This window comes from Scheffersomyces stipitis, chromosome 3, assembly GCF_000209165.1.
Source record: "Scheffersomyces stipitis CBS 6054 chromosome 3, complete sequence".
NCBI lineage: Eukaryota > Fungi > Ascomycota > Pichiomycetes > Serinales > Debaryomycetaceae > Scheffersomyces > Scheffersomyces stipitis.
Window position 1 is genome coordinate 1,585,021 of NC_009043.1, and position 25,719 is coordinate 1,610,739.

At 41.0% G+C, this 25,719-nt stretch overlaps 11 protein-coding genes across 11 annotated transcripts; 8 read left to right on the forward strand and 3 right to left on the reverse strand. All coding sequences in view use genetic code 12, as the record gives it.

The window, feature by feature from the left end:
- The first annotated feature begins 1,432 nt into the window (after positions 1 to 1,432).
- Positions 1,433 to 4,299, forward strand: PICST_82482 (predicted protein). The gene is made up of 2 exons (XM_001383550.1): positions 1,433 to 2,678; positions 2,709 to 4,299. The coding sequence occupies exons 1-2, from the start codon at positions 1,478 to 1,480 to the stop codon at positions 4,001 to 4,003; spliced, it is 2,496 nt and encodes an 831-aa protein (XP_001383587.2). The 5' UTR covers positions 1,433 to 1,477; the 3' UTR covers positions 4,004 to 4,299.
- A 201-nt stretch (positions 4,300 to 4,500) lies between these two features.
- On the forward strand, positions 4,501 to 4,765 carry PICST_56939 (predicted protein; the record flags this gene model as incomplete). The annotated part of the gene is made up of 2 exons (XM_001383551.1): positions 4,501 to 4,592; positions 4,648 to 4,765. Coding segments are annotated over 2 exons (210 nt in total), but the record flags the coding sequence as incomplete, so codon positions are not given.
- A 555-nt stretch (positions 4,766 to 5,320) lies between these two features.
- On the forward strand, positions 5,321 to 7,243 carry PICST_31039 (predicted protein; the record flags this gene model as incomplete). The annotated part of the gene is made up of 1 exon (XM_001383552.1): positions 5,321 to 7,243. The coding sequence occupies one exon, from the start codon at positions 5,321 to 5,323 to the stop codon at positions 7,241 to 7,243; it is 1,923 nt and encodes a 640-aa protein (XP_001383589.1).
- Positions 7,244 to 8,505: 1,262 nt separating this feature from the next.
- Positions 8,506 to 8,913, forward strand: PICST_43383 (predicted protein; the record flags this gene model as incomplete). The annotated part of the gene is made up of 1 exon (XM_001383553.1): positions 8,506 to 8,913. A coding segment is annotated over one exon (408 nt), but the record flags the coding sequence as incomplete, so codon positions are not given.
- Positions 8,914 to 10,562: 1,649 nt separating this feature from the next.
- PICST_31041 (hypothetical serine rich glycoprotein) lies at positions 10,563 to 11,795 on the forward strand (the record flags this gene model as incomplete). The annotated part of the gene is made up of 1 exon (XM_001383554.1): positions 10,563 to 11,795. One exon carries the CDS (start codon positions 10,563 to 10,565, stop codon positions 11,793 to 11,795), a length of 1,233 nt encoding a protein of 410 aa, XP_001383591.2.
- Positions 11,796 to 12,626: 831 nt separating this feature from the next.
- On the forward strand, positions 12,627 to 13,079 carry PICST_57358 (reressed in hyphal development; the record flags this gene model as incomplete). The annotated part of the gene is made up of 1 exon (XM_001383555.1): positions 12,627 to 13,079. A coding segment is annotated over one exon (453 nt), but the record flags the coding sequence as incomplete, so codon positions are not given.
- An 808-nt stretch (positions 13,080 to 13,887) lies between these two features.
- On the reverse strand, positions 13,888 to 16,273 carry PICST_71429 (predicted protein). The gene has a single exon (XM_001383890.1). The coding sequence runs from the start codon at positions 16,238 to 16,240 to the stop codon at positions 13,943 to 13,945; it is 2,298 nt and encodes a 765-aa protein (XP_001383927.2). The 5' UTR covers positions 16,241 to 16,273; the 3' UTR covers positions 13,888 to 13,942.
- A 904-nt stretch (positions 16,274 to 17,177) lies between these two features.
- On the forward strand, positions 17,178 to 17,348 carry RPS29A (40S ribosomal protein S29; the record flags this gene model as incomplete). Its single annotated transcript, XM_001383556.1, has 1 exon — positions 17,178 to 17,348. The coding sequence occupies one exon, from the start codon at positions 17,178 to 17,180 to the stop codon at positions 17,346 to 17,348; it is 171 nt and encodes a 56-aa protein (XP_001383593.1).
- Positions 17,349 to 18,149: 801 nt separating this feature from the next.
- On the reverse strand, positions 18,150 to 19,598 carry PICST_67415 (predicted protein; the record flags this gene model as incomplete). The annotated part of the gene is made up of 3 exons (XM_001383891.1): positions 18,150 to 19,093; positions 19,295 to 19,298; positions 19,356 to 19,598. The coding sequence occupies 3 exons, from the start codon at positions 19,596 to 19,598 to the stop codon at positions 18,288 to 18,290; spliced, it is 1,053 nt and encodes a 350-aa protein (XP_001383928.2).
- A 1,229-nt stretch (positions 19,599 to 20,827) lies between these two features.
- PICST_65493 (predicted protein) lies at positions 20,828 to 21,680 on the reverse strand. Its single transcript, XM_001383892.1, has 2 exons — positions 21,611 to 21,680; positions 20,828 to 21,363 (listed from the first exon to the last, which is right to left on the reverse strand). Exons 1-2 carry the CDS (start codon positions 21,626 to 21,628, stop codon positions 20,896 to 20,898), a joined length of 486 nt encoding a protein of 161 aa, XP_001383929.1. The 5' UTR covers positions 21,629 to 21,680; the 3' UTR covers positions 20,828 to 20,895.
- A 1,466-nt stretch (positions 21,681 to 23,146) lies between these two features.
- Positions 23,147 to 25,558, forward strand: PICST_31047 (hypothetical protein; the record flags this gene model as incomplete). Its single annotated transcript, XM_001383557.1, has 1 exon — positions 23,147 to 25,558. The coding sequence occupies one exon, from the start codon at positions 23,147 to 23,149 to the stop codon at positions 25,556 to 25,558; it is 2,412 nt and encodes an 803-aa protein (XP_001383594.2).
- Between the last annotated feature and the right edge of the window lie 161 nt (positions 25,559 to 25,719).

A 25,719-nucleotide genomic window follows, 5' to 3' on the forward strand; every position in this document is an offset into this window, starting at 1 on the left:
CAATTTGTTTTGCCGAATCCTACAACTGGGTAAAGGTAGTAGCTACGCTTCGTCGAGTCGGAGGCTGAACTCACTTTGGCTCGCTCCAGTTTGTTTGTCTGAATTGGAATTTGCATGTGTCTGAAAGTGGTAACCTCGCTAATTGATCCCTGTTTTGTCCTAATTCTTATTCTTGGGTTTCAGCGATAACATCACGAATAAGGGAGCATAGTATATTCAAGTACCTCGTAGGGAATACTTGCACAGGAAAAGCCTTGCTAGATTCAGCACCACGTAGAACACTTAATAATTGGTGGAAGTTGTGACTATTGGGAACTCCCTGAAGTCTCTCTGCCAATCCTTCAGCAAAAGGTGCCACAGTGGAGGGCGTCCCTGAACCATTAATGTACACTAAAATCAAATAGAGGAGCGCTTTCTAACAGAACTAGTGAATTTCGTATTTTGTACTTTTCAGATTGAGCTTCCCCGGTGAAAAAAAGAAACAGGGAGCTTGATCAATTGCAGTATGATCGTCGCTTAGACTTGCGATTAGTCACATAATACTCCTTCTCCTTACAATACAAGTTGTCTTCTCTTTGCAATACTCTAGTTACACAGAACAAGTTGGAATGTATCAACTTTGGCACTCCTACAAAGTTTACTCACACGAACGGCATCCTCACCTTCCAGTAGTTTGTACGTTCTTATTCAAATTTCAAAAAATTACGTAATTTCGAAAATGCAACTTCTTCTAAAAAGCTTCTTATCACGTTTTTCTGCTGATACTTTCCTTCTTGCATACTCTCCATCTACTTGACTTCGCTGCCTGTTGCAGTTATACTACACGCTATTGTTAGTAGACCAGCTACCTGAAATTCAGTTTTGACCAGGATAGGGACGGGCTTTATGCAGGAGCATCCAGTAGTATATAGATAAAGGACATTGAAGAAGAAAATCTTTTACTTAGTAGGCTGAATAGGTAGAAAATAGAACTCAAAGAAGGCTGGCCATCGCAGGTATATCATATGTATCTTCTCTTTGAATCACGAGTGAGAATAGATTTATGCCAAAGAAAGAAATTGCTATATACTCTAGAAAGATGTGACTGTATATAATCTTTTCACTGTCATGTGGCTCATCATGTGATCCATAAAAAGATATCTACGAACGCTTAGATGGTCCAGAAGTTAGATTCATAATAAGCGGCATAATTGCAGTTGCATGACTGTATTTATAAAGCCTTTCAACTTGCCTACCAGACAAGAGCAACACAGGTGTTCAAAATTTGCAGTGATTTCTTTTCTTGTTTCTCCTTTTCTGAGGAGACCGACATCAGTGCCTTACGCGACATTTTCTCCTCCGCGACATTCTCATTTCCACTATTATCATCATGGATTATTCATTTCTGGATCTAAACTCCACATCTGTTTCCTTCTAAAAACACACTTTTTCTCCCTTATCTCGAAGTATATAGACATCGTAACTTTAGTGCTGTGAGATGTCGTCTATGAAGCGGTTCTTGAACCGGAACAGAAAGTCGGAAACTTCTGACAGAGAGTCGCTAACTTCTCGGAACTTGGCTCCTACAACAAGCAACAGCACCACGGAGTCTCACGATGAGAGCGTCAACGCTTTGCAGCCGATGTTTGACTCGCTGCATAACGATGTAGGCGAAGCAGTTCCTCTGTCTTTTCACTTCAATAACGACATGAGTCTCAACTTGAATCCCTCCATCCTGAACACTAATTCGAAACAGGCCACATCAGTTTTCACCAAAGACTCTGAGTATATGGACAAATCACTCTTTTCGCGTGGTCAGAGTCGAAAGACATATTCTACTAAGCAGTCGTCGTACAAAAGTGGAACAAGCAACAGCAGCGGCAAGAAGGAAGCCTTCCATTATAGTCAGCCCTTGCAAATTTTGAACATCCCTGAAGAAGCAAACGAAGTCAATAGAACACCCTATGAAACCATCGCTGACAAGCTTTGCACTCTTTACGATGACTTGGCCTATATAATGAACCAGTACAATAACTCGTTGATCAACTTGACAACGGCGGTGATCAACTCGATAGACTGTTTTAAACGGTTTGTTTCCTTTATCGATACTATCAATAACCCATCCAGTTTGGACTGGAACTTCACCACGTTCAACAACCTGAACGTCAGACGTATCATGAAGATATACCTCAACTTCTACGACAACTTGTTGCGCGACGAAGTGTACATCAAATTGAAGTTGTTATTGGTCAAAAACTTCAACGATTTCACGCAGACGTTGAACTCTCGTAGCCTGTCCGTGGCTCCGGCCACCATCACGAAGCCTCAGAACTTCGCTGTGGGAAACAATAAGGGTTTGTCGTTGCCTAACGAAGATGTCTTAGAACGGATCATCGAGAAGATCTCGTCAACAGCTATTTCCATGAAGGAACAAAATGGATCATTCATAGCTCCAATCACTCGTGGTTTGAGCAAAGACTTGAACATCCTCTGTTTGTACTTTGGCTATCCAGATCCCACCGATTACCACTACAAGTTGACGCAGACTTTGCACGAGTTGTACGACGATATCCACGTAGTAGTAATAAAGAACCAGATCGAATTAGCCAGTAGTGGTGCCAAAGCGGAAGCATCACCCATCACCAAGTTGACTAGTTTCGAATCGTACCACAACCCCAATAATGTTGGCTCTTCAGCTGGTACTCGTGCTCCGATTATGGAACCTACAGCACCGATTTCTGCCAACCAAAAGTTCAAGCTTCCCTTCCGTATTCCCACCGATGCTCAGAGACCACCCATGTCTCTCTCGTTGTCTGTAGAAAACTCTAGCCGTACTTCTGGAACCGTAGGAGGTTATATTTACCCTATCATTGATATAAAGAAACAGCCTCATTTGGAGTCGTATGCCAGCTCCAAGTTCGCTATCACCTGTGGCCATGTCTGTCTTGACACCACCAACACCGCAACAACTGAGTATCCTCATGTTTCGGCTCCGCTGTCGGTATTGATATCATTGTACAAACAGGCAGTTGCCCAGCAATATCAGAAAGTAGCCTGTCATGCTGATGAAGCCATGTTTGCTGATTCAAAGATTGCTTACGGTGCTGTCTTGAAACAGTTAGAAGAAATCTTCCCTCTCAAGCGTGTCAAGGTGACAGATCCAAAGACCAAGCAGGAGAAGTACGAAGTTAGAAACTTGCCCAAGAATAGATTTGGCCAAATCATCTGGGGTGAAAGAACGTTGATCAATGCTAAGAAGGACACTGAGGATAAGGAGGAAAGTGCGAATGCAAATGCGAATGCTGAAAAGAGACTCTCTGATTTGGCCATCATAAAAGTGAATAAGAATCTTGTTTGCGACCAGAACTTCTTAGGTGATGATATCCAATTCAACGAGTTCGACCCAGCCTTGATGTTCGACAACTTGTATGTCAGAAAGGTGATTAACTTGACAAGATATTCTCCCAAGCAGCTTGACTTGAACATCGACGAAGTTGACCTGAGTCTTTCGTCGAACACTGCTGAGGTCGCAAAGAACTACTCTGGCTTGCTGGTATTCAAGTATGGGTCTACTACTAAATTCACCAAAGGTACTTTGAATGGTATCAAGCTAGTCTACTGGTTAGACGGAGCTATTCATTCCTCCGAGTTTATAGTCAATTCTCTTGAAAATAATTCGGCATTCGCTGCTGGCGGTGATAGTGGGTCGTGGATCTTGACCAAGTTGGAAGACATCGAAGACGATAGCTACTCCAAGGGGTTGGGTGTTCTTGGGATGTTGCACTCGTATGATGGTGAGTTCAAGCAGTTTGGCTTGTTCACGCCCATCTGCGAAATCTTGCAACGTTTGGAAGAAGTCACCAGCATCAGGTGGGGCGTCGTAGGTTGTTCTCCAGCAGCCAAGGATGTTGTTGATGAAGACGAAGATGACGAAGGCAGCTCTACCAACGATGAGGGAGACTTCGACAGCGACAATGAAAGTCACGAAGATCTTGAAGGAGCGGATCCTCCAGACATCGACTAGTTCATTTTCGATATTTCAATTTTCAAATGTTGTTTTTGCCCAAAATTTATTTTACATTAAACCAAAGTGAGAGATAGATACAACCAGGAAAGAGTATGGTATGATACAAAGTTTTCTTAAAAATTTTTGTGGTATGATAAAGACGTTTCTTTCTAACTTCATATGATACCTTTTTTTCATTTCAAAACAGTTTTTTACGTGAGAGTTTTCAACTATAATCGATGGGATATAGTTTAGGTGTATACTACTATGATTAAATATAGTTCATAAAATATTAAGATCATTCAAATACGTTTAAGAGTCTTCTCTATAAGATTGGGATACTTTGTTCTTATATTCATTTTTGTATTCTCATACAAGTACATGATAGAGTCACTGGTTCAAGTATTCATTTATAAGTCCTGCACATTTTCGTCGAGTATATCCAGTGAAGAATGCCTGGGGTTACTTTGCTACCGTTGCTAGCTCTACTCTTTGGTTTTAGTTTGGTAGATACAATGTCTGGCAAAGGAGGAAAGATTCTTACTATTGTTTTTGTTTCCGTCTTGAGCTGGTACTCGGGGTTGAAGTTCTGGAAGCCTATAGTGATGTAAGTGAATGACAAAAAAGAGCATCACGATGAAACAGAATACTAACGTTCACAGAGAAAAATTACAAGAAGAAGGAAAGTTGCGTACAGATATAGATATCAACTACGATGGAGATGATACGCCAGCGTCGTGGGACGATTTGAAAACCAAAATCAAGATTGCCATGCATCCTGAACTTAAGGACAAATTTGAAGCTGAAGCTTCAGGGAATTCCAAGTTACAGCAGGAGCTCAAGGAGTTGTCTTCAGAGCAGAAGAAATGACGAAAAGGGATAAAGCATAGTATCGTTGGTCGATTATTACAGAATGGCAGAGACGTAGAAAGTGTAGAGAAACTGACCCTATTAGATTTGGGTCCGATCTTGAAGAGTACTATTAGATCGATAACGAGAGACTGAAAAGTTATGAATGAAAAAAAATTTGAGTCACTGAAAACACACAGCCATATCCAATAGAAATGATCCTTTTTGTTTATACTTATGACTGGACCCAGTTAAAGAAATATCCACACCTACATTTGGATATCTGTTCATATGATCTACATAGTTCATGTACATAGTTTAGGAATTACCGTTCCCCATAGTTAAGCTCCAGGCGCACTGGATGTAGAATATAAATTTTTTTGGTGATGAGGTCTGAAAAATTCACAAATCTACAGTCTCGAATCTAATTCCATCTAATAGCAATACCGATTACTCTATAGTATTGTCATCATTAACAGTCGCGGCATGGGAAAACTCAAGAAAGGAAGAAGAAACCAGAAAGCCAGACTCAATCCCATTGGAACCAACCCCAAGGCATCCAGCAAGGATGAGAAAAGAGACGAGAATACGAGACAGTCCAAGATCTTGCCCTTGATCAACAAGTTGAAGTCTACAGTAGCAAATGATAGATCTATGGCTTTGGGTGCTATTACTGTTTTGGCTGAAGACGATAGGATGAGATCGTTGTTATTGAAAGAAAAGCTAGTTAGTATTGTCATGGAACAGTGTTTGAACGATGCCAACGACGAGATCATAGTAGAATCATTCGGCTTGTTGAGAAATTTGGGAATTGAGGAGGGCTATGACGTGTTGAAATACTACTGGAGATCCAATATTTGGACTGCTATTGAAGCTGCCATAGCTAAAATTCAAACTTCATACAAGTATTTGGTAGAAAATGGTGCCAATCCAGCAGGTAATAAAAACGACAAGTCCAAAGTTCAATTGTTGTACGATTTCACGGAGAATATTTTGTCGCTTATCATCGTATTGGCCAGTGGTTCAGATGATTTGTACGAATCCATTTTCGACAAGATCGATCCAATCTTGAAATTTGTCTCTGACTTGCTAACTTCAGAAATTAGCACGACTTCTGGATTCAAGATTTCCACTAAACTTTTCAACTCCTTATTAGAATTCATCTATGAATTCTCCACTGAGTCAGAAGATTTTATCAGGAAGTTCAGTTTGGACATCAACTTCGATTTTGCCAAATTGTTTGCATACGTAGAAGCCAAAGAGTCCCATTACAACAACCTCACTAGAGTATATATCGAAGGTATCAAGTTCAACAATTTCGAAGTATTGAGCCAAGGAGAAAACAAGTACGAGGTCGGCACCCAATTCTTGTCCAACATCTTCGAAATCATCGTAACAACTGATTTAGAACTTCTCAAGAAAAACATACATGCCATTAAAAACCCAGACAATTCTAGCAAGCCTATTCAGAAGGATGCCAACACTTTGGAAACGGACTTGTCGAAGGGTTACGACTTAGCATTACAAACAAAATTAGAATTGACCACATTAGAAGTGGCCCTAGACTTGATTACTTCTTTGTTGGAGTACTTGTCTACCAACGATAACGATGAACCTCTCAATTTGCCTACACCAACAGTTGAGGTCTTATTAAACAAGATCTATCCAAGTTTAGTCGAATTGAACAACTTTGAAAACGCCAATAAAGGTATGTTATCATTGCGTGAAAAGATCTTGGTAGCATTGAACAATTTGACGTGGCTCATGTTGTCTAACGAATCGCTTCCAGTTGCTTGGTTCGAAAAGTCACTTGCATTATGGGATTTGATCATAAGTTCAGCAAATACTTCTGACGTTGTTTTACAGAAAAACTGCCTCAACGTATTATGGGGTATCACTAAGTCGCTCGGGCCAGAAGTTAGAAGCAAATTGCAGCCTTCTATCGTTGACGAATTGATTGCAAAATGCCAAACTATTATGGAAAAGCAAAATGAAGCCGACGAAACTGATATAGAGTTGTACCTTTCTATTGTTGGTTTCCTTGGTAACTTGGCTCCAGTCGTAGGCAACACTCAAATCACGTCTAAAATTTCCCAGTTCTTGATTACTACCATCGAATTATTATGCAACTCTACAGTTACTACTGTCACCAGCCCGGCCAAGATAGAAGTTGTATTGGAGGCCATAAACGTCATTTACGAGATTTTCGGTGATATCGAATTTGACTACGACTACGAGATCTTTGTGCAACAAGGCTACTTGCAAAAATTGTCCCTTTTGGAACCAAAGGTCAAGGAATTGTACAAGAAGATCGATAAAAATAAGTATCCACATCTCAAAGCTAAAGGTGAAGAGACGTGGATTAATTTGGGCAGATTTATCCAGTATAAACAGAGTGAAAGAGCGTAGAACAATTAGAAAGATAAATAGTTTTGATGAATAGAAGAGGCTTCTAATTGAGCCGCTGAAATGCCTTTTGCAGATGTGCAACAAAAACTGTCTCGTGAAAGACTCCTTTTGTGCAAAAACTTACTTTTAATTCCGATGTCGTATAGAGTCGGCTCTGAATGAACCCTGAAATTGTAAATGCTATTAATAGAAGTTACTCCAGTTTCAAGTATTTGTTTTAGTACGTAGTTTGGGAAGCCACAGGGTTTGTGATATCTCACTGCATCCTCTTGTCCACAATTGGCTATTTATTTACTTCGTTTAGTGCGCAAGGTGACTGGAAAATATATGCATTACAATTACCTAAATTACTGGATAAGCTTCCGAATTCAACATGCCACACATTTCAGGGAGGTGTAATCGAAAAAAAATGTGGAACGAGGTTTCATTACCCTGGGGGTCACTTGAGGGGAGATGGAGTAGAAAGTTGGTTGTTCCCGTCGTATTTCATTTCTTCTGCTACTGAGCATTTGTCTTTGGGCCTGGTTCAACTTTCTGCCGCTACTGTTGGGCTGGCCAATTGGTTACTCTACCCATATTGACAAATAACTGGAAAGAGGCAAGAAAAGGGGACAAAATTTTAGTCAGTTTTGACGTTGCTGTTCAATGACATCATTGAGATGGATTGCCACACGTTTGCTGAATTCCGTTCGAGGTACCGAGCGTTTGGTGCAGGTTAGACAGATTACTAGTAAATAAGTAAGCAAACAATAATTCCCAATTCAGTAAGAATGTTACTCTGTTTTTCATCGAATTTTAGACGTCACAAAATTCTTCCTTGTTTACAACAAGAATCTCCCTGTGATAGCAATTATTGTGATGGAGTACAGACGGTCGTGGTTGAAGCTACACCAGCAAAGAGGACCTGTGCGTCCGTTTCTCTCCAATTCGTTCAAGAATTCCACCCAACCTTTGGCACGATTTTTCACCTGACGCTGAAGCACATTTTAGCACGAAAATTATTATTTAGCAATACGATTATTTTTGGCTATTTGCTAGTATTTTCAGGTGGAGGTGACGCACGTCTGATTATCATGACTGCGAAATAAACGCCTTCTAATTATAGGGAAACATCGAGATGAAATTTTGTCAACCACTGCTTCCTTCCTCGAGGTATAAAATCAGACGACCTTGCCAAGTTCTTCGATTTCAAATTGGTTTTTCTCAACAACACTTTTTGATCTTTCCACTTAGTAGTCTTTCGCTCACCAATCTAATACAAAATGAAGTTTACCGCCGGTGCCGCCCTCGCTTTGTTATCCTCCCAAGCTTACGCTGCCCTCACCAACGTCACCTTGTGGGCCCAATCCGATGATCAATCTATCAACGGTAACGGCTTGTCCTCCATCCACGAAGGCGCTGCCATTAACTACTTCTTCTTGGGTTCTGCTGCTCAGACCTTGGTTTACGATGACGAGAACAACTGGATTTACTTTCAACCAATTCCAGACTTGAAGCAATACTTCTCTGTTTACCAGACCATTGTCCAAATGACCGTTGCTACTGAAGCTGGTACCACTGTCACCATTGATGATGCCGGTGTCTTGAGTTTCGAAGGCAGCTCTGACTTCTATGCTCAAAAGAACATTAATGATCCATACAGTTACTCCAAGACTTCCTTCGCTGTTTTGCAATTCAATGATACTGCACCAGCCGATGCCATCCCATTCAAGATCATTCTCAAGAAGGAAGATGATTCCGCTCCATCCTCAGCCGTATCTTCTGAACCTGTTCCATCTTCTGAACCTGCTACAACTGTTTCAACTGCGGAACCAGTTACATCTTCAGAACCAGTCACTTCCGAAGAACCAACCCCATCTCCAGAGACAGTAGCTTCCCTCTCTACTACTAGTGAAATTCCAGTTGTCACTGTACCACCTACTGGTGGTGCTTCCAACTTGGCTGTTGGATTAGCTGGTGCCGCTGTCGCTGTTGTCGGTATGATCATCTAGATATACTAATTTGATTTCCAATATCGCTCATAGTTTTCATTTCGCTTAAAAAAGTTCGTAGAACTGAAGGTGTGCTTGTTTGTTTTAAGTATTATTAATGGCTGCCTTAATTTAATTAAATATATACCAAATGTCGATTTAACCTTGTAGATTATATAGGATCATACTATTAGGGGTTCTGTAACTCTACTTTGTTTATATTTTCTTTTAATAGCCGAACCATTAACCGCTATTCCTTGATGATTTCCGTATAAGAAATTCGTGATGTGCAGAATTATATCGGGTACCTTTCATCTGCTTTGAGCAACAAAGACTCAAATGGGAGACAATTCTGAAAATGTGTTAGAGCGGAACAATTTACTCCTTTACCCGACTAAGGGTAGTATCGTACTTATTACGATAACTTCTGTTTGTGTATAAGAGTACGTTACAGAAATAGGGTGTTCACTGTCATGGGCGCCGAGAACAGTATTTTTGTAGGGTCTGTTTTCCTTCCCTATTAATAGAGAGATGTCTAAGAGATTCTAGAGAGCCCAAGACTTTATCATGATTCACTGTGGAAGTCGGAAAGTCTGACAGGGTTGACATTAGTGCAGTAATGTAAAACAAAGTCATATGGCATACACATTGTGCTAAAAGCTTCCATTTCGATTTGAATATCTCCCGCTGGTCGGCTCGAGTGGCAGTTACTTGAACAAAACTGGCCATTCTAGTTTAATTAAGGGAGTTAAAGGGATATGAGTTCCAATTGTGGGGCTACCGTTTTGAGCCCAACTAATATTCTCATGTAGACACTTTAAAATATTATCCCGTGATGCGGTAAGCCATCATGAGAGTACGCAATTATGGGGCTCGTGGGGCTTTATTTTCTGCGCAGATCCTTGTAATTGTTTGCAGATTTCCTTTTTATAGAATTCTTTTTTTCTTCTATGGCTGCGAAAAGAAAATAATCTATTAATAGCACTCATTTTTTGCTTTACTGTTTTACCCCAGATCTCGGTAGGGCACAATGAAGCCAAATTATGATATTCAGAATTACTATCATTTTAATTTCTGTTCTGAGTGCAGTTGATAACAGGAAAACTTCTTTCAAAAAATTTTGCAATCGAGATTGCAAAGATCTTGATAATAATCACCGCCCCTGTTGATCAAAACATATCCTACAATAGCAACAGCACTAATCAGATGGCGAAGTAGTAGATTGTAGATGAACACCCTAACCAATATCCTATCAAGTAAATTGTTATAAAAAGAATGTAGAATCTTTGGATATGATTTCGTTTGGTTGTTTCAAATCATCAGCATTCAATTCGACATCTATCGCTATCATGAAGTTCTTTGCACTTTTCCCATTCGCTTTATTATCTCAATATGCTTTTGCAAAAGTCTTCGAAGTTACCCTCTATGCATCTTCTGAAGATTCTAGTATCAATAACCAAGGTTTAGAATTCAATCATGCCAGTCAAGGAATCTTGTATGTTTATGGAGAGTCTCAGAAGTTCATCTTCGATGATGAGAAGGGGCTTCTCTACTTTGATTTTATACCTGGATTGACCTACTGGCTTACAGTTGACTACAATATTGTTAAATTCAGTACTGATAAGACCAAAGCCCTCAATGTCGGTGTAGACGACGTCACCAACCATCTTTTGTTGGGCTATTACGAAAACTTCTGGGCCAAAAAGAATATCGATATAGATCCATATGAAGTTTCCCAGACTTACCCAGCGGTGCTCCGTTACAAATCGAAGCTGGAAGCTGACTACGGTTCTATTCCAATGAAGATTGTCGTGGTCTATGGTAATGAAATTACTCCAGAAGTACCTTCTTCTAGTGACTCCTCTTCGTCATCTGAATGGTCGTCGTCTTCTGAATGGTCTTCTACAACTGAATCATGGTCTGAATCCTGGTCTTCTTCTACTGAATCCCTTCCTTCGTCTACTGAATCGTGGTCTTCTACTGAATCCCTTTCTTCGTCTACTGAATCCCTTTCTTCGTCTACTGAATCGTGGTCTTCAAGTGAGTCTTCTTCCTCCTCTTGGTCTTATTGGTTCGAAAATACTACCACTACTACCACTACTACATACACTGAGTGGGTCATCACCTGTACGGAACCAACCACTATCACAGTCACCACTTGTACAAAACACATTTGTCATCCAGCAACTTATACCTACACTACTCCTACAACTGTGACATTCACCGGTCCAAAACCTACACCTGCTACATACACTGAATATGTCACCTATTGCCCAACACCCACCACCATCACGCTCACTACTTGCTATAGGGACACATGCCATCCAGCTACCTACACAGTTACTGCACCTACCTATATCAGCTACACCGCTTCTGTAAAGCCAAACCATCAAATTACGATCACAGAGCCAAATACACCTCCTCCAGCCCGGACTTCTCCTGTTACTAGAACAACTGTGGCACCAATTTCAACATTCAAGCCCACTACCCCTGCATCTGTAGTTTTACTCGGAGAAGCTTCCAGCAGGGGCTACGGCTCGTTTATAGCAGTTGCAGTGGCTTTCGTATTGGCATTGTTTTAGAGCGCATCATGTTCGGTTGGTAACGGTTATCGTTGTTTCTATATTTATAAACGGGTATTTATTCTTCGCGTCAGAACACTTTTTTTAACATTTATTTTATATTGCTTGCATATTGTACATTATATCTCACCATTACGTCATTGCGTACTCCTGCGCATTTTGCCGCAGAAGTCCTCGAAATACAGACATCCATTAGATCATAAATTTCGATTATCATTTCATTCTTTCCTTCGTATATCAGTCCCATACACTTGGTGGCGTCATACATGGCATCACCAACTTGTGTAATGTAGTTCAGCCGTTTCCGTGGCTATTCAAAAGCCGTTTTAGCCTTGTATTTCATCACCTTCTCTTGTAAAATCTATTATTATCTTTCCATCAACATCATGCATTGGTATGTACGGCTGTTTCACAGTGATGTGGGGGACATTCCATGTATCGGTGGTGTTCCGGGTGTCTTGGAGTGATTGGGTCACCCAGCGAAAGGCGCCAAGCTCTTCTTTGGCATATTACTCTCTTTTGGGCATATTTACTGTCTCGTGACGCAGAAAAATGGTTGCGAATGAGATCACACTTTCTAATTATAGCCCATATACCCGCGAATTAGTGTTTGCATATCTTGGCCACTAACCAATTTGTAATATGATATTTTCTGGTTGCTCGTGGACTCGGGTTGAAGGTTTCAGTTATTCCATGCGTTAATACCGGGCTTCCGCGTGGCTCCGTTCAAGAAAGTGGTATAAAAGGAAAGGCTTGCTCCTGATATTGCTGGGTTTTTTTTGCACCCACTATCAACTAACACTAGTCTCTCGCTACAAGCTTTATCATACAATGAAGTATATTTCATCAGTGTTGTTTTTACTTTCTGTTTACGCAACCAGTGTTTCTGCTGTCATATACACGGTCTACCTCGGGGTTTCGTCTGATGACGAAACACTTCCCACAGGCTTGTCTTCTATCCATGAAGGCGCTGGTATCAACTACTTCTTCTTGGGTGAGGGTTCTCAGAACTTGACCTATGACGATGATCAGAAACTTCTTTACTTTGACTCGACTCCTGAAGTTCGTCAATTCTTTTCGGTTGTTGGAAACATTGTTCAGTTGACAGTTGCACCCGATGCTACCGAAGTAAATGTTGATGGTCCATTGTTGGCTTTCCAGGGCTCCACTGGTGGCTTCTATGCTCAGAAGAATATCAATGATCCTTACAGATACTCTCAAAACAGTTATGCTTTGGTTCACTACGATTCAGATGCTCCAGAAGATGCCATTCCAGTAAATGTCACTTTTACATTCTGGGCTGATGTTTTGGAACCACCTACCGGTCTGTATACTTTTGAACTGTCTACCGAAGTACCAGAATCAACCAAACCTGCTCCTTACACTAACAATACTGTGACCACTCATGTCACCTATACTGAATGGGTTACTACCTGCACTGAAGCCACTACCATCACCATTACCACCTGTTCTAAGGACATCTGTAAGCCAACTACTTGTACTTTCACTGGTCCAACTACTGTGACCATCACTGGTCCTAAGCCCACGGCAACAACTACAGTACATCCTCCTCCTCCACCTCCTCCAACTACCACTGTGGCTCCTCCTCCCCCAACTACGACTGTAGCTCCTCCTCCTCCACCACCAACTACCACTGTAACTCCTCTTCCTCCAACAACGATTGCCACTTCCAAGACCGTTGCTGGCCAGAGCACAGCTATTATCTCTACTTTCGATAATGCAGCTGCAGTAGGTGTTGTTCACACCTTGCTTGGTTCAATTGCATTCGTCTTCTACTTGTTGATGTGAACATAAATCTTCCTTTTGCAATGTATGGTATGATAAAAGAGTCATAAAATTAAAATTCAAGATCCAAGGGTCAAAACCAAAGTTTATAATTTGCTATTTCACATCAGGATTGTTTAGTCATATCTTCAGTATTCTTGTCGCTTTATTTCATTTTTCGGAATATTATTTTTAATGTATACTTTCATTACCATAATTGTAGGATTTCAATCATATTTTCATAAACTCACATTCAATTCTCCTGGATTAGGTCAGATTTAGAGTATTTTCTATACAGACTTGGTTTCGTAATACTAATGTACAATCATTAAGGTCTATCCTAATATATATGCAAAGGTGAACTAAATAGTCCAAGCTGTAGACACTTCCGGCCAGACCCTCTTGTACATGCTCATGGCCACAGTGTCTTGAGAAGTCAACTTACCATCGAAGTTTGCCTTGAAATAACCGTGAGTACCAAGACTTTCCTTGATAAAACCAGTTCTTCCTGACTTGGTGAACAAAGGAATAGCCTTGAACCAATTGATGTCTTCGGCGTTGAAGAACATATAACGAACTGTAACAACTCTCTTGTGAATTTTAACTGGGTGGCCAGTCAAGACTGCTCTTTGAGCAACGATTCTGGTGTGGTCACAATTCAAGAAGGTACCGACACCAACAAACTCAATGGCTCCGTCGGTGGCTGGTTTGAAGTAGATGACTGGAGCATTGTTAAAAAGTACAGGGGCAATAGCAGTGGCAATGACCGTGTCACCGTTGTGGCAGAAGTTCTCAGATTTGTGAACGTTGTTGGAATTGTTAGATGCTTGGTTAAAGAGTGGCTGGATGACTTGTCTTCTAGGACCGTACTGTACAATGATGGACTCCTTGGTAGGAACTGGTTTCTCGTAGTCTTCCCAACTTTCAAACGAGAAGTTACACACAGCCAACTTGTGTTCGTGTTCTGACAATTCGAAGATCGAGAACGGCGTAGAACTGCAGTTGATAGTTTCTAAAATCAAAGAAGGGGCCCTGATGAATATTCTGATCTTGTTTCCTGTGTTTACTTGAGTCAGTTTGATGTATTCCTTGTTGATCTTATTCTTGGTAGCTTTGAAGTTGGATATTCTCAATAATCTGTTCCAGATGCTTGGGGCTTCTACATCGTGTTCGTCATAATCCCAGTCACAGTTGGCCAACGACTTGATACCTCTAAATGCACTCAATCTTTCCTTTCCTGATTCGGAAGGATGCAACTCGATTTCGTCAGGAAATTCTAAGTCTTCTTTTTCTATGTCTCTGAATTCCTTCAACTGTCTTTCTTCTTCTTCTGGCGAAAGATCAACATGCATGTCGTCTCCGATTTCCGTAGGAGCATATTCGGTTGGTGCACCTTCCACAGCCATATCCTCTTCGATAATTTCCTCTTGGGCAATTTCTACATCTTCATCATCTTCTTCGACGTCTGACGCGTCTTCCAAAACATCGTCAACAAACCATCTTCCCTGGTATTCTGATGTTCCCTTGGGCAACTTGAACTTTCTCTTAGGTAAGTTGTCGCCATCTTCAAAGTACGTTCTTCCATCCATTCTAACCCCAAGATCGTTACCGTCGTCCCATTCATCGCCGAAATCGTCTTCCATATCTATTTCCTCTGGGTTCAACTCTTCAAGTGTTTCCTGTTGTTCAGTGGGAACAAAACCAGTGTCTGAGTCCAGTTTGTGACCCCTACTCAACTTTTCTATACGATCTATTTGAAAATCACCATAGCCTGGAATATGAACCAATCTGTCTGCATTGAAACCAACTCCTCTGGTGGTTCCCTCGACGACAAGGTGACCGTTTGTGGCATCTTCGGTTGACCAATAAGCAGAATCAGCCAATAACCAGCCTCTGGAGTCTCTCCATGTGACCGATTTGGGGAATTTCTGGCAGATAGTTCTCAAACAGTTCAAGTTCTCTGGTTCGTTTTCCAAAGCATACAATTTGTCTTCGTTGGGGAAAAAATGAGTGAAGTACGACTGCAAAGATTGTCTGATGTCCATTTGCAAGTTTCTCTTGGGGTAGGCACTGACGACATTAGGCAATACTCCGATAACCGATGCTATACCCTGGGCTACCAAACTTCTCAATATCTGTTCTCCGTACTCCTTTTCGACTTCTTGAGTAGCTGAAATGCCAAATACAACAAAATCAGACACTCGAGCTGCATCCAACATGGCAAGGAAATCGTTTTGGTCGGGAACTATAACTTTTAAGTTGGACTTGAAACGAGCCACTCTCACATCCAGCACCGATGGATATGCAAACTCACGCATTTGATCATCCTCATCTACATTGAACAAACTGGCTGCGATGTCCGAAGGTGAGACATCATTAGTTAATGAAATCACAGTAACAATCTTTTCTGCCCCACTCGAGCCTTCGAACAATTTTCTCGTCAACTTGGTCTCCAAGATCTTGTTGTCCTTCAATTGTTTGGCTAAATTCTTTCTTTCTGTTTTTGTCAACGTTTTGAGGGCTTTGTTGGTGCCAGTGGTGGATTTTTCAACTTTACCTTTGAATTGGTTTTTCAACTGACCTTTGGTCGAATGCTTAGATTTGAACGGCTTGTGGTCATTCTTAAGAGTTGACCTATGCGAGTGACCTCCTTTAGCCATATTTGAGTGGTTTTGAGCTTGATAGAACTAGCGGCCCTCTTTGGTTATGGAGAAATCTGAGATTTTGATGTAATTCATGATTATTGCAGACTGAAAAATCTCATAGTTAAGATGAGATGCCTAATTTTTCGCGATCACGTGAACGATCAGATGATCAGAGACGAGAAACGATCTCTGTTCTGTTTTTGGAAACAATCATGTGCCTCCAGTCATCTGATGGACATTTAGGGCTCAACCCTGGACACTATTCCTTGACACGTGCTCAACTCAACTCTTCTCATTGCGCGACTCAAGAAAATTTTGTCCGTACACCGTCGGTCTTTGTGCAGTCCCATACATTTCCCACTCTGTTCTCACTCTCACTGGGAAATCCTATATCAAAATTTATTCATATCTGTTAAACCATAGCATAGGAACGATATCATTATACATTCAACAAGTTATAGATAATTGTATGTAACCAAGTCGGAACAAGAGCGTCAGCCTCAGCAAGATCACTCCAGCAAGAAACACGAGATGCACATCCATATTCATTGAAACAAGTAATTGAATTGATTGTCAAATTTTTCACTTGAGGAAATAATGGATAAATCTACGGAATTGAACCAAAAGTTGAAAGAACTCTTAAATGAACTGAGAGACAGGGAATAATTTCAGAAAAACAGCCATGTAGTTTTGAAGCAGATTAGGAAGAGAAACTTAAAGTCCCCATGAGACAGACTTCATGCTCTATTTCATGTGAAGTGAAAAATTAAGAATATGAGCAAGCATAGTGAAGGGCACAATGAAGCAACTGACAGATATATATTATGTGGAATCTACTATCATTCTGTGGGCCGTTTTACGTATCGAATAGCGTATACCATTGAATTTCCGTGTCTTATCTTAGCTGTGATCTTATAAACCATGTAACATCTTACTAACATCCTTTAGCAATATGGCTCACGAAAGTGTTTGGTTCTCCCACCCAAGAAACTTCGGTAAGGGTTCAAGACAATGTCGTCTTTGTTCTTCCCACTCCGGTTTGATCAGAAAGTACGGTATCAACATGTGCCGTCAATGTTTCAGAGAAAAGGCCGCTGACATCGGTTTCAACAAGTACCGTTAAGTTAGTTTCAGTATGGCAGGCATTGCCACGATGAAAGTCTGAAGTTGATGCCTAATATGTGTACATTTAATTTAAAGGAAATTCTCATCCAAGCAAAAATCTCTTTAGAGTCACTAGCTTTGATTATAGGTTTTATAATTTGATCGAATGGCTTAATATATATAACAGTATAATTTGGCTGTAATAGCATGAACTGTAGCAATCCTCCAATACTAGGTTGTATGAATCAGAAAGATGGTTGATATTGTACAAGAATACTATACCGTGGTGGAAATTCACTAGGGCACCTAATTCATCAAAGTACCACTTGAAATGCTGTCTACATTTCAGGATCTTCTACTTAACGCGAGAATGTTGACTTCAAATCTCGACCTTTTATCCAAGTCGCTCACTATTTTCAATTTTAAAACTACAGCTAACTACAAGTTCTACAGTTGTGTCCCTTTATATCGACATTCAAAATCCATCGCCTCACTCAAGAGACTCTTACGGAAATCAAACTTCCTATAGGGAAAAAAACACCTTTCTCGGGAATCAAAAAACTATTTCGTTAGAAATGGCAACGAGCATAACTTGACAATGTACATTATCTCGTCGTGGCAAATATTCCCTGGTTACTTTTTGATTGGGGAAAAAGGAATAAAACATACAAAAATTTGCGAAGAATCTTGAACTTATATAGAGAAGTCATGTGGTTACCCGGACAAACTCTGCAGCCCCAAAATAGTTGCAAAATTTCGAACATTATCTGAATATTCCAGACAAAATTTTGCAACTAAATTCTACTTTCTGCTTTAAGCTAAATATATGAGATTTGTAATGATACAAGTATAGATTTATATATAGGTGGACGACATAGTCGAACTTGAGTCGTAAACGGCAATCCCAATCCGGTTGAGATGTCGCAATATTAGTACTATTGTTATTAAGAATTCATCATTATGCTTCGCCGAAGGTCTGGTCTATATCGATCCGGAGAATTAAGAGCGATCGCAAGAGACCTATCATGGTTATAAAGCTGGCCAAACCTACAGGTACCACAGCAAACACGACGATGTTGTAGAAATCGAAGAATCGCGCCCTTTTCTGCGCCCCTTTCTTTAAATCCAAGTTGGAAGTCACGAAGTTCTGGACTATGTATCCAAACGTCAAGCAGCAACTGATAAGAAGCCAGATATGTAAGCCGTACTTGTATCCGTAGGCTGAAAAAGTTGCTACAAGGTACTGTTCGACGGCTATGATGATTGTAGACATTGACAAGACACGCACGATTGCAGCAGAAGTCAGATAGGTTACGATCCAGCGAACAGTCAAGCCGTCTAATACAGAATACGACAAATATGCAGCCACAAGACACCACAAGCCAGTAAGAAAGTGTTCTGACTGCCGGGCACTTGTTATGGACTTTAGGTGTTGGCTTGTTTCGCTGAGGTTTGCACTGTTGATGGAGTCTACCATGTAGTGGCTATCAACAAAGGCCCGTTTCCACAGCTGGATGAGGCCGATGAGAGGCGGTATTAACGACACGTCTCGTGAGATAGCAAGCGCAAAGTGCTGACGTGCATTGAGAAACTTGAGCCCCAACTGTTTGAGCGAATTTCGTTTCAACTCAGACTTTCGGGAAGTGGCAGAAGCAGGATTTGCCGCCGAAGTGGATGACGCCATTGCCGTTACATTAGTGGGACGGTCTAGATACGCTATTGAGTCCATATCTGCTACGAAGGAGGAGTTTCTCAGAATAGAAACTGACGGCACATTGCTTTCCATAGAAACACCATTGATGTAACTATTCGACGACTGTTGTATTTGGCTGTGGATTCCGTTCTGGTATACCGACTGGCTTTGGTTGTGATTGTAGTTGAAGTTGTAATTTTGGTTATGGCTATGGCTATGAATGTAATTCTGATTATGAGTATACTGAGAGTTCTGATTATTCACATTGTGACTATTCTGATTGATCTGGGTATTCTGATTATATGTGCTGCCTCCATTTGGATTTGCATTTACACTAGCATTATTCAGACGGTCATGGAGCATCTGTGATGTCTCGTATGACGGAACAGCTTCGTCGGGGTCGAAGCGTGGATCTAGTCCTATGGCCATGTAATCCACTCCGGATGCAACACACAGGGCAGAGGCGATAGGAGTTTCTGTTTCTGTCTCGTTCTCGGCCACGGTGTAGTCTTCGTCGATCTGGTGAGATTCGAGAGTGCTGGAGAATCGTTTACGGAGTGAATCCAAAAACACCATATCGATTACACTCTCTGTAAGGGTAATGCGGGAAAACTGATTCAGTAGTTTCGTGATGACAATGTTGTACCTGATTGTTTGCTTTTGAACGTCACAAAACGGTGGGGTATATGCTGTGGATGTTTTGTAGCAATTGAAGCTTGCTACGGCCTTCTCTCTGGGTGTTGCTGTGTCTTTCCGTTACTTCCAGCTGTTAAAAATGTGTACAAGATTATATTGAATCGATTTATTCGCTTAAATTTTTTCTGTGAGACACGTGATGCGTTGTTTCATGTTTGCTGGGGATGTTGGGACGGGTCTTGGGCAACGGGTAGAGGAACAGGTAGAAATAGACGGTAAGAGGTGGTATCCTAGTCTCTCTAGTAGAACTACTTGTTGACAAGTATTTGTACAAAAATTCCTAATTATGAAACGAGGTTAATTGCTGGGAAATTTTTATTTAGTGAGTTCCAAAAATAGCTGCGAAATCTGCGAAATACGAGCCATAGATCTTGAACCTGATAAGATATCTGAATTCTGAATGAGATATTAATCAATAGGGCAATACAATTGCATTATATTATGGCAGGTAGCTTTTCCGTAGTTGTAATTGTCATAATAATGGAGAAAGTTGGTTTTTTTTCAGTAATTCGCTGACAGTCTCCGTGAACGAAAGCTGTTCAATACAAAAGCATGTACTTATACAAGATCTAGACCAGTTCTGAAGCTCTGCTCTATTTTAGATTCAGTTGGTTACGTTAGTTTGACGTCAAATTCTTCTGAAAGGCATTCCAGCACAAAACTTTCTCGAGCTGGCTCCATTTGCTCTGTCATTAGAAGTCTTGTAATTTCTAGCAATGAGATCGCAGAAGGGACCGCTAGAGAGAACACAACTAAAACAGCTTCTATTGGTAATGAAAGTTCTACGATATATGTATATATATTTACCACAGAGAGGGAGGAAGTCCCGTGATCTCATCATCTTACTACCATCTTTGACTTCCACGCCATGTCTCTTGACCATGCCGCACTATCCGATTGATCTGGCAATATCGATTCTGGGCCTGAAATGGATTTGATGGCGGAGCACGAATATACAATCTCAGATGATTCACATCACTATCTATACCCTACAATTTCTACCTTTGCACAATCTGTTCTATTCTTGCGATGTACCTGACATGGTTTGTATTTCTCATAAAAATTGCAAAAACATCTTGTAACGATTAGAAAGTCTGTCAATCTATTGGTGTATGCTTTAAAATTCTGTATTAACTATACACTGGTATCGGCAACATTATATACGTAGCAGCACAGCCTAGATAGCTTCCAACTGTTGCGAGATCTCGTCCAACTCTGACTTGGCAGCCAAGTGTTGTTCGGTCAATTCCTCGTACTTTCTTTCCCACTCTTCCTTTTCTTGTTCCAACGAGGCGACCTTTCTTTCCAATTGTTCGGCCTTGATGTCGGTCTCTCTCAACTTCTCAGTGGTTTCCTTCAAGTTCTTGTCGGCCTCTTCCAACTCTTCTTCCAATACCTGGTTCTTCTTGGTGTAGTTGTCATTGGACGTCTTCAACGAGTGCGATTCATCAGCAGTATGCTTGATTTCTTCCAAGTCGGTTTCCAACTTTTCAACCTGCTCTTCCAAGACTTGGTTCTTTCTGGTCAACGACTGGATCTGGTGGTCCTTCTCGAGGTTTTCCTGTTCCAATTCCTTGATACGGTCGGCCAATTCGTCCGACTTCTCTTGCCACTTTTCAGCGTCCGCCTTCAAGTTGTTGATTTTCTGAAACGTTAGTATTAATTACACAAATGACGGATCTTCACTGATTGCTGTAGACTGAGTTCCTGATCTATTGCTATTTCATTCGTGGTTATTGATCATTTTTCGTCCGAAATGTGAAACATCACATTGTCGTGTCATAGATCACTTCCTCATTCTACGCCATAGCCTATTAATATCTATATCCAGATCCAGACGCCACAGCGACTCCGGGGAAATGAGTCTGGCATCTTATCCACCCCATACATACTTCCTTAAGCTTGTCCATGGTGATTGATTACGTGTGAATGCGCTGGGTATATCCAATTGGAAAAAAAGCGAGATCCAATGTGTTGTTTAAAATGATTCGGCCTGTTTTTATTTCTGGTATTTTTGTGGGAAGGCTCGTGTTCTGTGTGCAGGCCGTTGGCGTTTGAGCTCCAGCGTGATAAATTCGGCAAGGGCGTATATTTGGTTTAGTGTTGGGAGTGTTGCGGCATGGGGTTTTCCGTTCTGGCGGGGTACAGGATCGGCTTCCTATTGGTTGGTTGGAGTATTGTCGCCACAGTACTGGTCAGGATTCTCTGACTCTGCTAGATCGGCTATGTTCTCTTTTCGTGTACCAGTTATCGGTTGCTAATTCAATTGGCTTCTCTGTCTGCAGGACTCACCAAAATAAGTCAATACGAGTTGACGAGTTCTGATAGACAATAATCACACGGAGGCCTCCTATATGCCAATAGGAGGAAGTCATGTGATTAGACTAATGGGAGCGGTCTGACTGGAATTGAGTGAAAGCAGAGAATTGGGTGAAAAACAGAGAATTGGAAGCAAATCTATTTGTCTGTCTAAGCAGCAAGATTGTTGAGAGTATTGGATCTGTAATTGTCGATTTTTTAGAAATGTGCTGCGTTTTCCAACATTTCTGGTTCTCTGACATATCCGTATTCTCTTATCTGTCTAGCACTTTCCTACGGCTGCAACATTTCAGTCCCATTTTACACGAAAGGTTTTAGTATGTAGGTGCAATTTGGTGAAATTTCACAGTCTGTGTGTAGACCGTTTCTTCTTGGTTCAAATGCCATACAAAGAAGTTATACAAAGAAGGCTTCGTTGACTATCGATGCTCTACTCCATACATTTCTCAATCCTATTTGTTGAACTAGAATGAGGATGTAGAAGTGACTTTTGTTCAATTCGGTGCTCTTCGTGGAGTTTCACGCAAAAAAGCAGCCTATTGCCTAAATTTCTTGCCCTTGTCGCCATCCTGCAACTCGCTCCCCATTTGAAGGATATGATCATTTCGTCTGCATCTCCAGAAACACCTCCTTACTCTTCAGTTCCAACGCCGCCGTTATCATCAGATCAGAACTTTTGCCAGAGAATGTCCACCCGCCTAATTGGGTCAATTTTACGAGGCAATGCGGCTCATATGCAGGCAGCAGCAACCAAATGGTTTTCACAGCCAGCCATCTTCTGGCTTGATTCACATCTACCACCACTCGTCTGGAAATCGTAAGGGGCAGAGTAAAAAATAGATTTGCCAGGCACGCTACATTCTCTGTTGATGGGATCAAAAAAGAAGAGCAAGAAAGTTTAAAAACTTGTCTTTTCCCGAGAGCTCTTCTTCAGTCCACATTTTCCTCCTAATGTCATCCCAATAAAGCGAGTCCAATAGCTAGAAGTTCACCATTTAGACTTGAATACACTAGAATTACACAGTTTAAGCTGATCCCTATACTAACATCTAATCATTAAATCATTTTCAGTCATCGCCAATTATATCATATCTAAACATTAGTTCGTCATGGCTATGGTTCTTCTATCGGGTACCAACTCGTATGTCTCGTCAGAGAACTTCTCGAACCATTCCCAGACCAACTACTACCATTCCCACCCCATGCCTTCGTCTGGATCATTGTCCCGAAGATCTGGAACTTCCAGAGACTCTCTCCTTACACCTTTTGACAGACCCCCTGTTTCTCCTGAAGTAGAACACAATCCCTTTGGTATTGTATTCAACACTCCAATTGCTCCTAAACCGTTCATACAAAATCGAACCGAAGAATCCATTTTTGCATCTCGTCCAACGTTGGAAAGAGCCTCCTACAACCAAATTGAAGAAGCAATAATGCAAGGAAAGCATCCAGCCATAGGTTTCCATCCTACCAGACCTGTGAACCAAACGGTGACCGTCATTGACCAACTGTCTCTCAATCGTAATGGTTCCATAGTATCCAGATCAGCACTCAAACACAGAAGCAGTATCAGAAGCAGGAATAAGATGGTGAGAAAGAATGAATTGCCTCTAGGGTATGATTCAGACGATAACGGCAGAATTAAGATCAACCGTTCAAAATCAGTAAAGTTCAAAAAGAAAAACAAGTTCATGAACTATCTCTTCCCTGTAAAGAGAAGGACCTCGCTCAAGTATTCGCCTTTGAAGTACACTTCAAAACCACTATTCTCTGAAAGAGAACAACTTCAACAATTCTTGGGTAACTTTACCTCTTCCGATTTGACCAAGGATGTGATACCTTTACAAATGATGATGTTTAGTTACAAGAAACTATTAAAAGTATCACCAGAACTCAAAAGAGCTAGACAACTCTTTGAATTGGACGAACACGACAACTTCCAACATTTTAATGCATATACCAAGAAGATCTCAGACCCAGCCACAGAACGCTCTAAAGTAACCCACAGACATACATATAGCAATATCGACTTCAACGAGATTGTGTACCAAAAGTACAAGAACCATGTGTTTTCGAAAAAGTTGGCCACTGTACCTAAACTTGAGGAGGAGTTCCCTAATGACATACATCTATTAAATAAGTTTGAAATCGATCAGATCAATAAGAAGCTTCTTCTTGAAGTATTACTCAGAAGAACCTTAGCTGCCAAAATTGGCTACAGGTTGCAGAAGAGTGAATATGTATTCGCAACTACATCTTCTTCTTCTACGAGTACCTCAAATACAGACACTACTTCAAGATTTCCATCGTCTCAAGGAGAAAATGAAGGTAAACCAAAGGGATCTCATGGTAAACACAAAAAGGAAAAAGACAATAAAAAAGACAAGCTGAAGGACCAAGGCTCAGATGAAAGTAGTAGTAGCAGAGAATCGGTTGACACCGACGTCTTGATGAGACGGAATGCTTCATTGTATTCTGAGTTCCTTCCATCTCCTCAAATAAGCTATTCTTCTAATATATTTGGAGACTTCCAATTCCCTTCACAAGCAGAAGGATATGAGCCTGTTCAAGATAGCGAATATATTCCATCGAGTAGGTTGATGCCACTTCCATTGAAAGGCTCTCTGCCAATCGGATCTCCAGAGCTGTTGTATGTTAACGACTTCAACAAGGCCTACCGCAACAAGTACAAGACCCGGAACAAGGTTGATCCCGTAGAAAATTTGTTCAGCTCCAACTTTCAGTTGATGCCAATTAACAGATCCATTGTAACATTGTCATCTTCCGGAAGTGACAAATTAGTGACACCAAACCCGACTTTCAGAGACAAGAACAACAGTTCTAGTAGTAAAGAGACATCGTCTTTGGCCAAAACCGATAATTCTCAACACGGAAAAAGGAAATACACGGACTCCACGGGCCATACGTCTTTCTTTCATAATAAGGAGACCTCTAGTGAAGACTCTTTGGACAAAAGTAGACAGAGCAAGCCTTCAACCAATTCGTCATTAATGGTACCTTCTCTGGTGCCCATAGTTGGATCTTCTACCCTTGCAACCAGTGTCGCACCAGCATCAATATTGCATTCTCCTCTTGGGCAACTATCATCACCACCATCCCTAGGCTACACTCAAATATCCCAGGCATATGGAGCATCGTATCCTCAGACTCCTGTCTCTATAAGCATCATAGAATCGTTAAACAAGAATGGACAAGTTACCAAACAGCTGACTACTTCGCAGATCGTCCTCCAGACTCTGCCCGAGCACGAAGTCAATTCATTGAAGGGTTCCATTTCCATTGCTGGATCGAATGCTGCACTTTCTACTGTTTCCAATCCTAGCAGATACGCTACGCTGACTAAGAGTGACAGAAGGTCCCCATCCAAGTCAACAAACAGCAACGACAGTTTCCATTACCGTGAGAAATCATCGTTGCTGGTTCTTTCTATCGGTGCAGACAGAGGATTTGAAGAAAAGAGTCAAAGTAAAAAAGTAAAAGAAGTAAAGAAAGAAAAGTAAAGGAATTATCATAAAAGGTTAGGACGTATTATTAGTAATTATGCACGGGAACATAGGTAGTTTTGTAGGTATGGTACACCTTTCTAGTATAATAAAGCACATTATAGTACAGAATAAATTAAAGCAGAGATTCTTCACGACATATACGCCATTGGTAACAT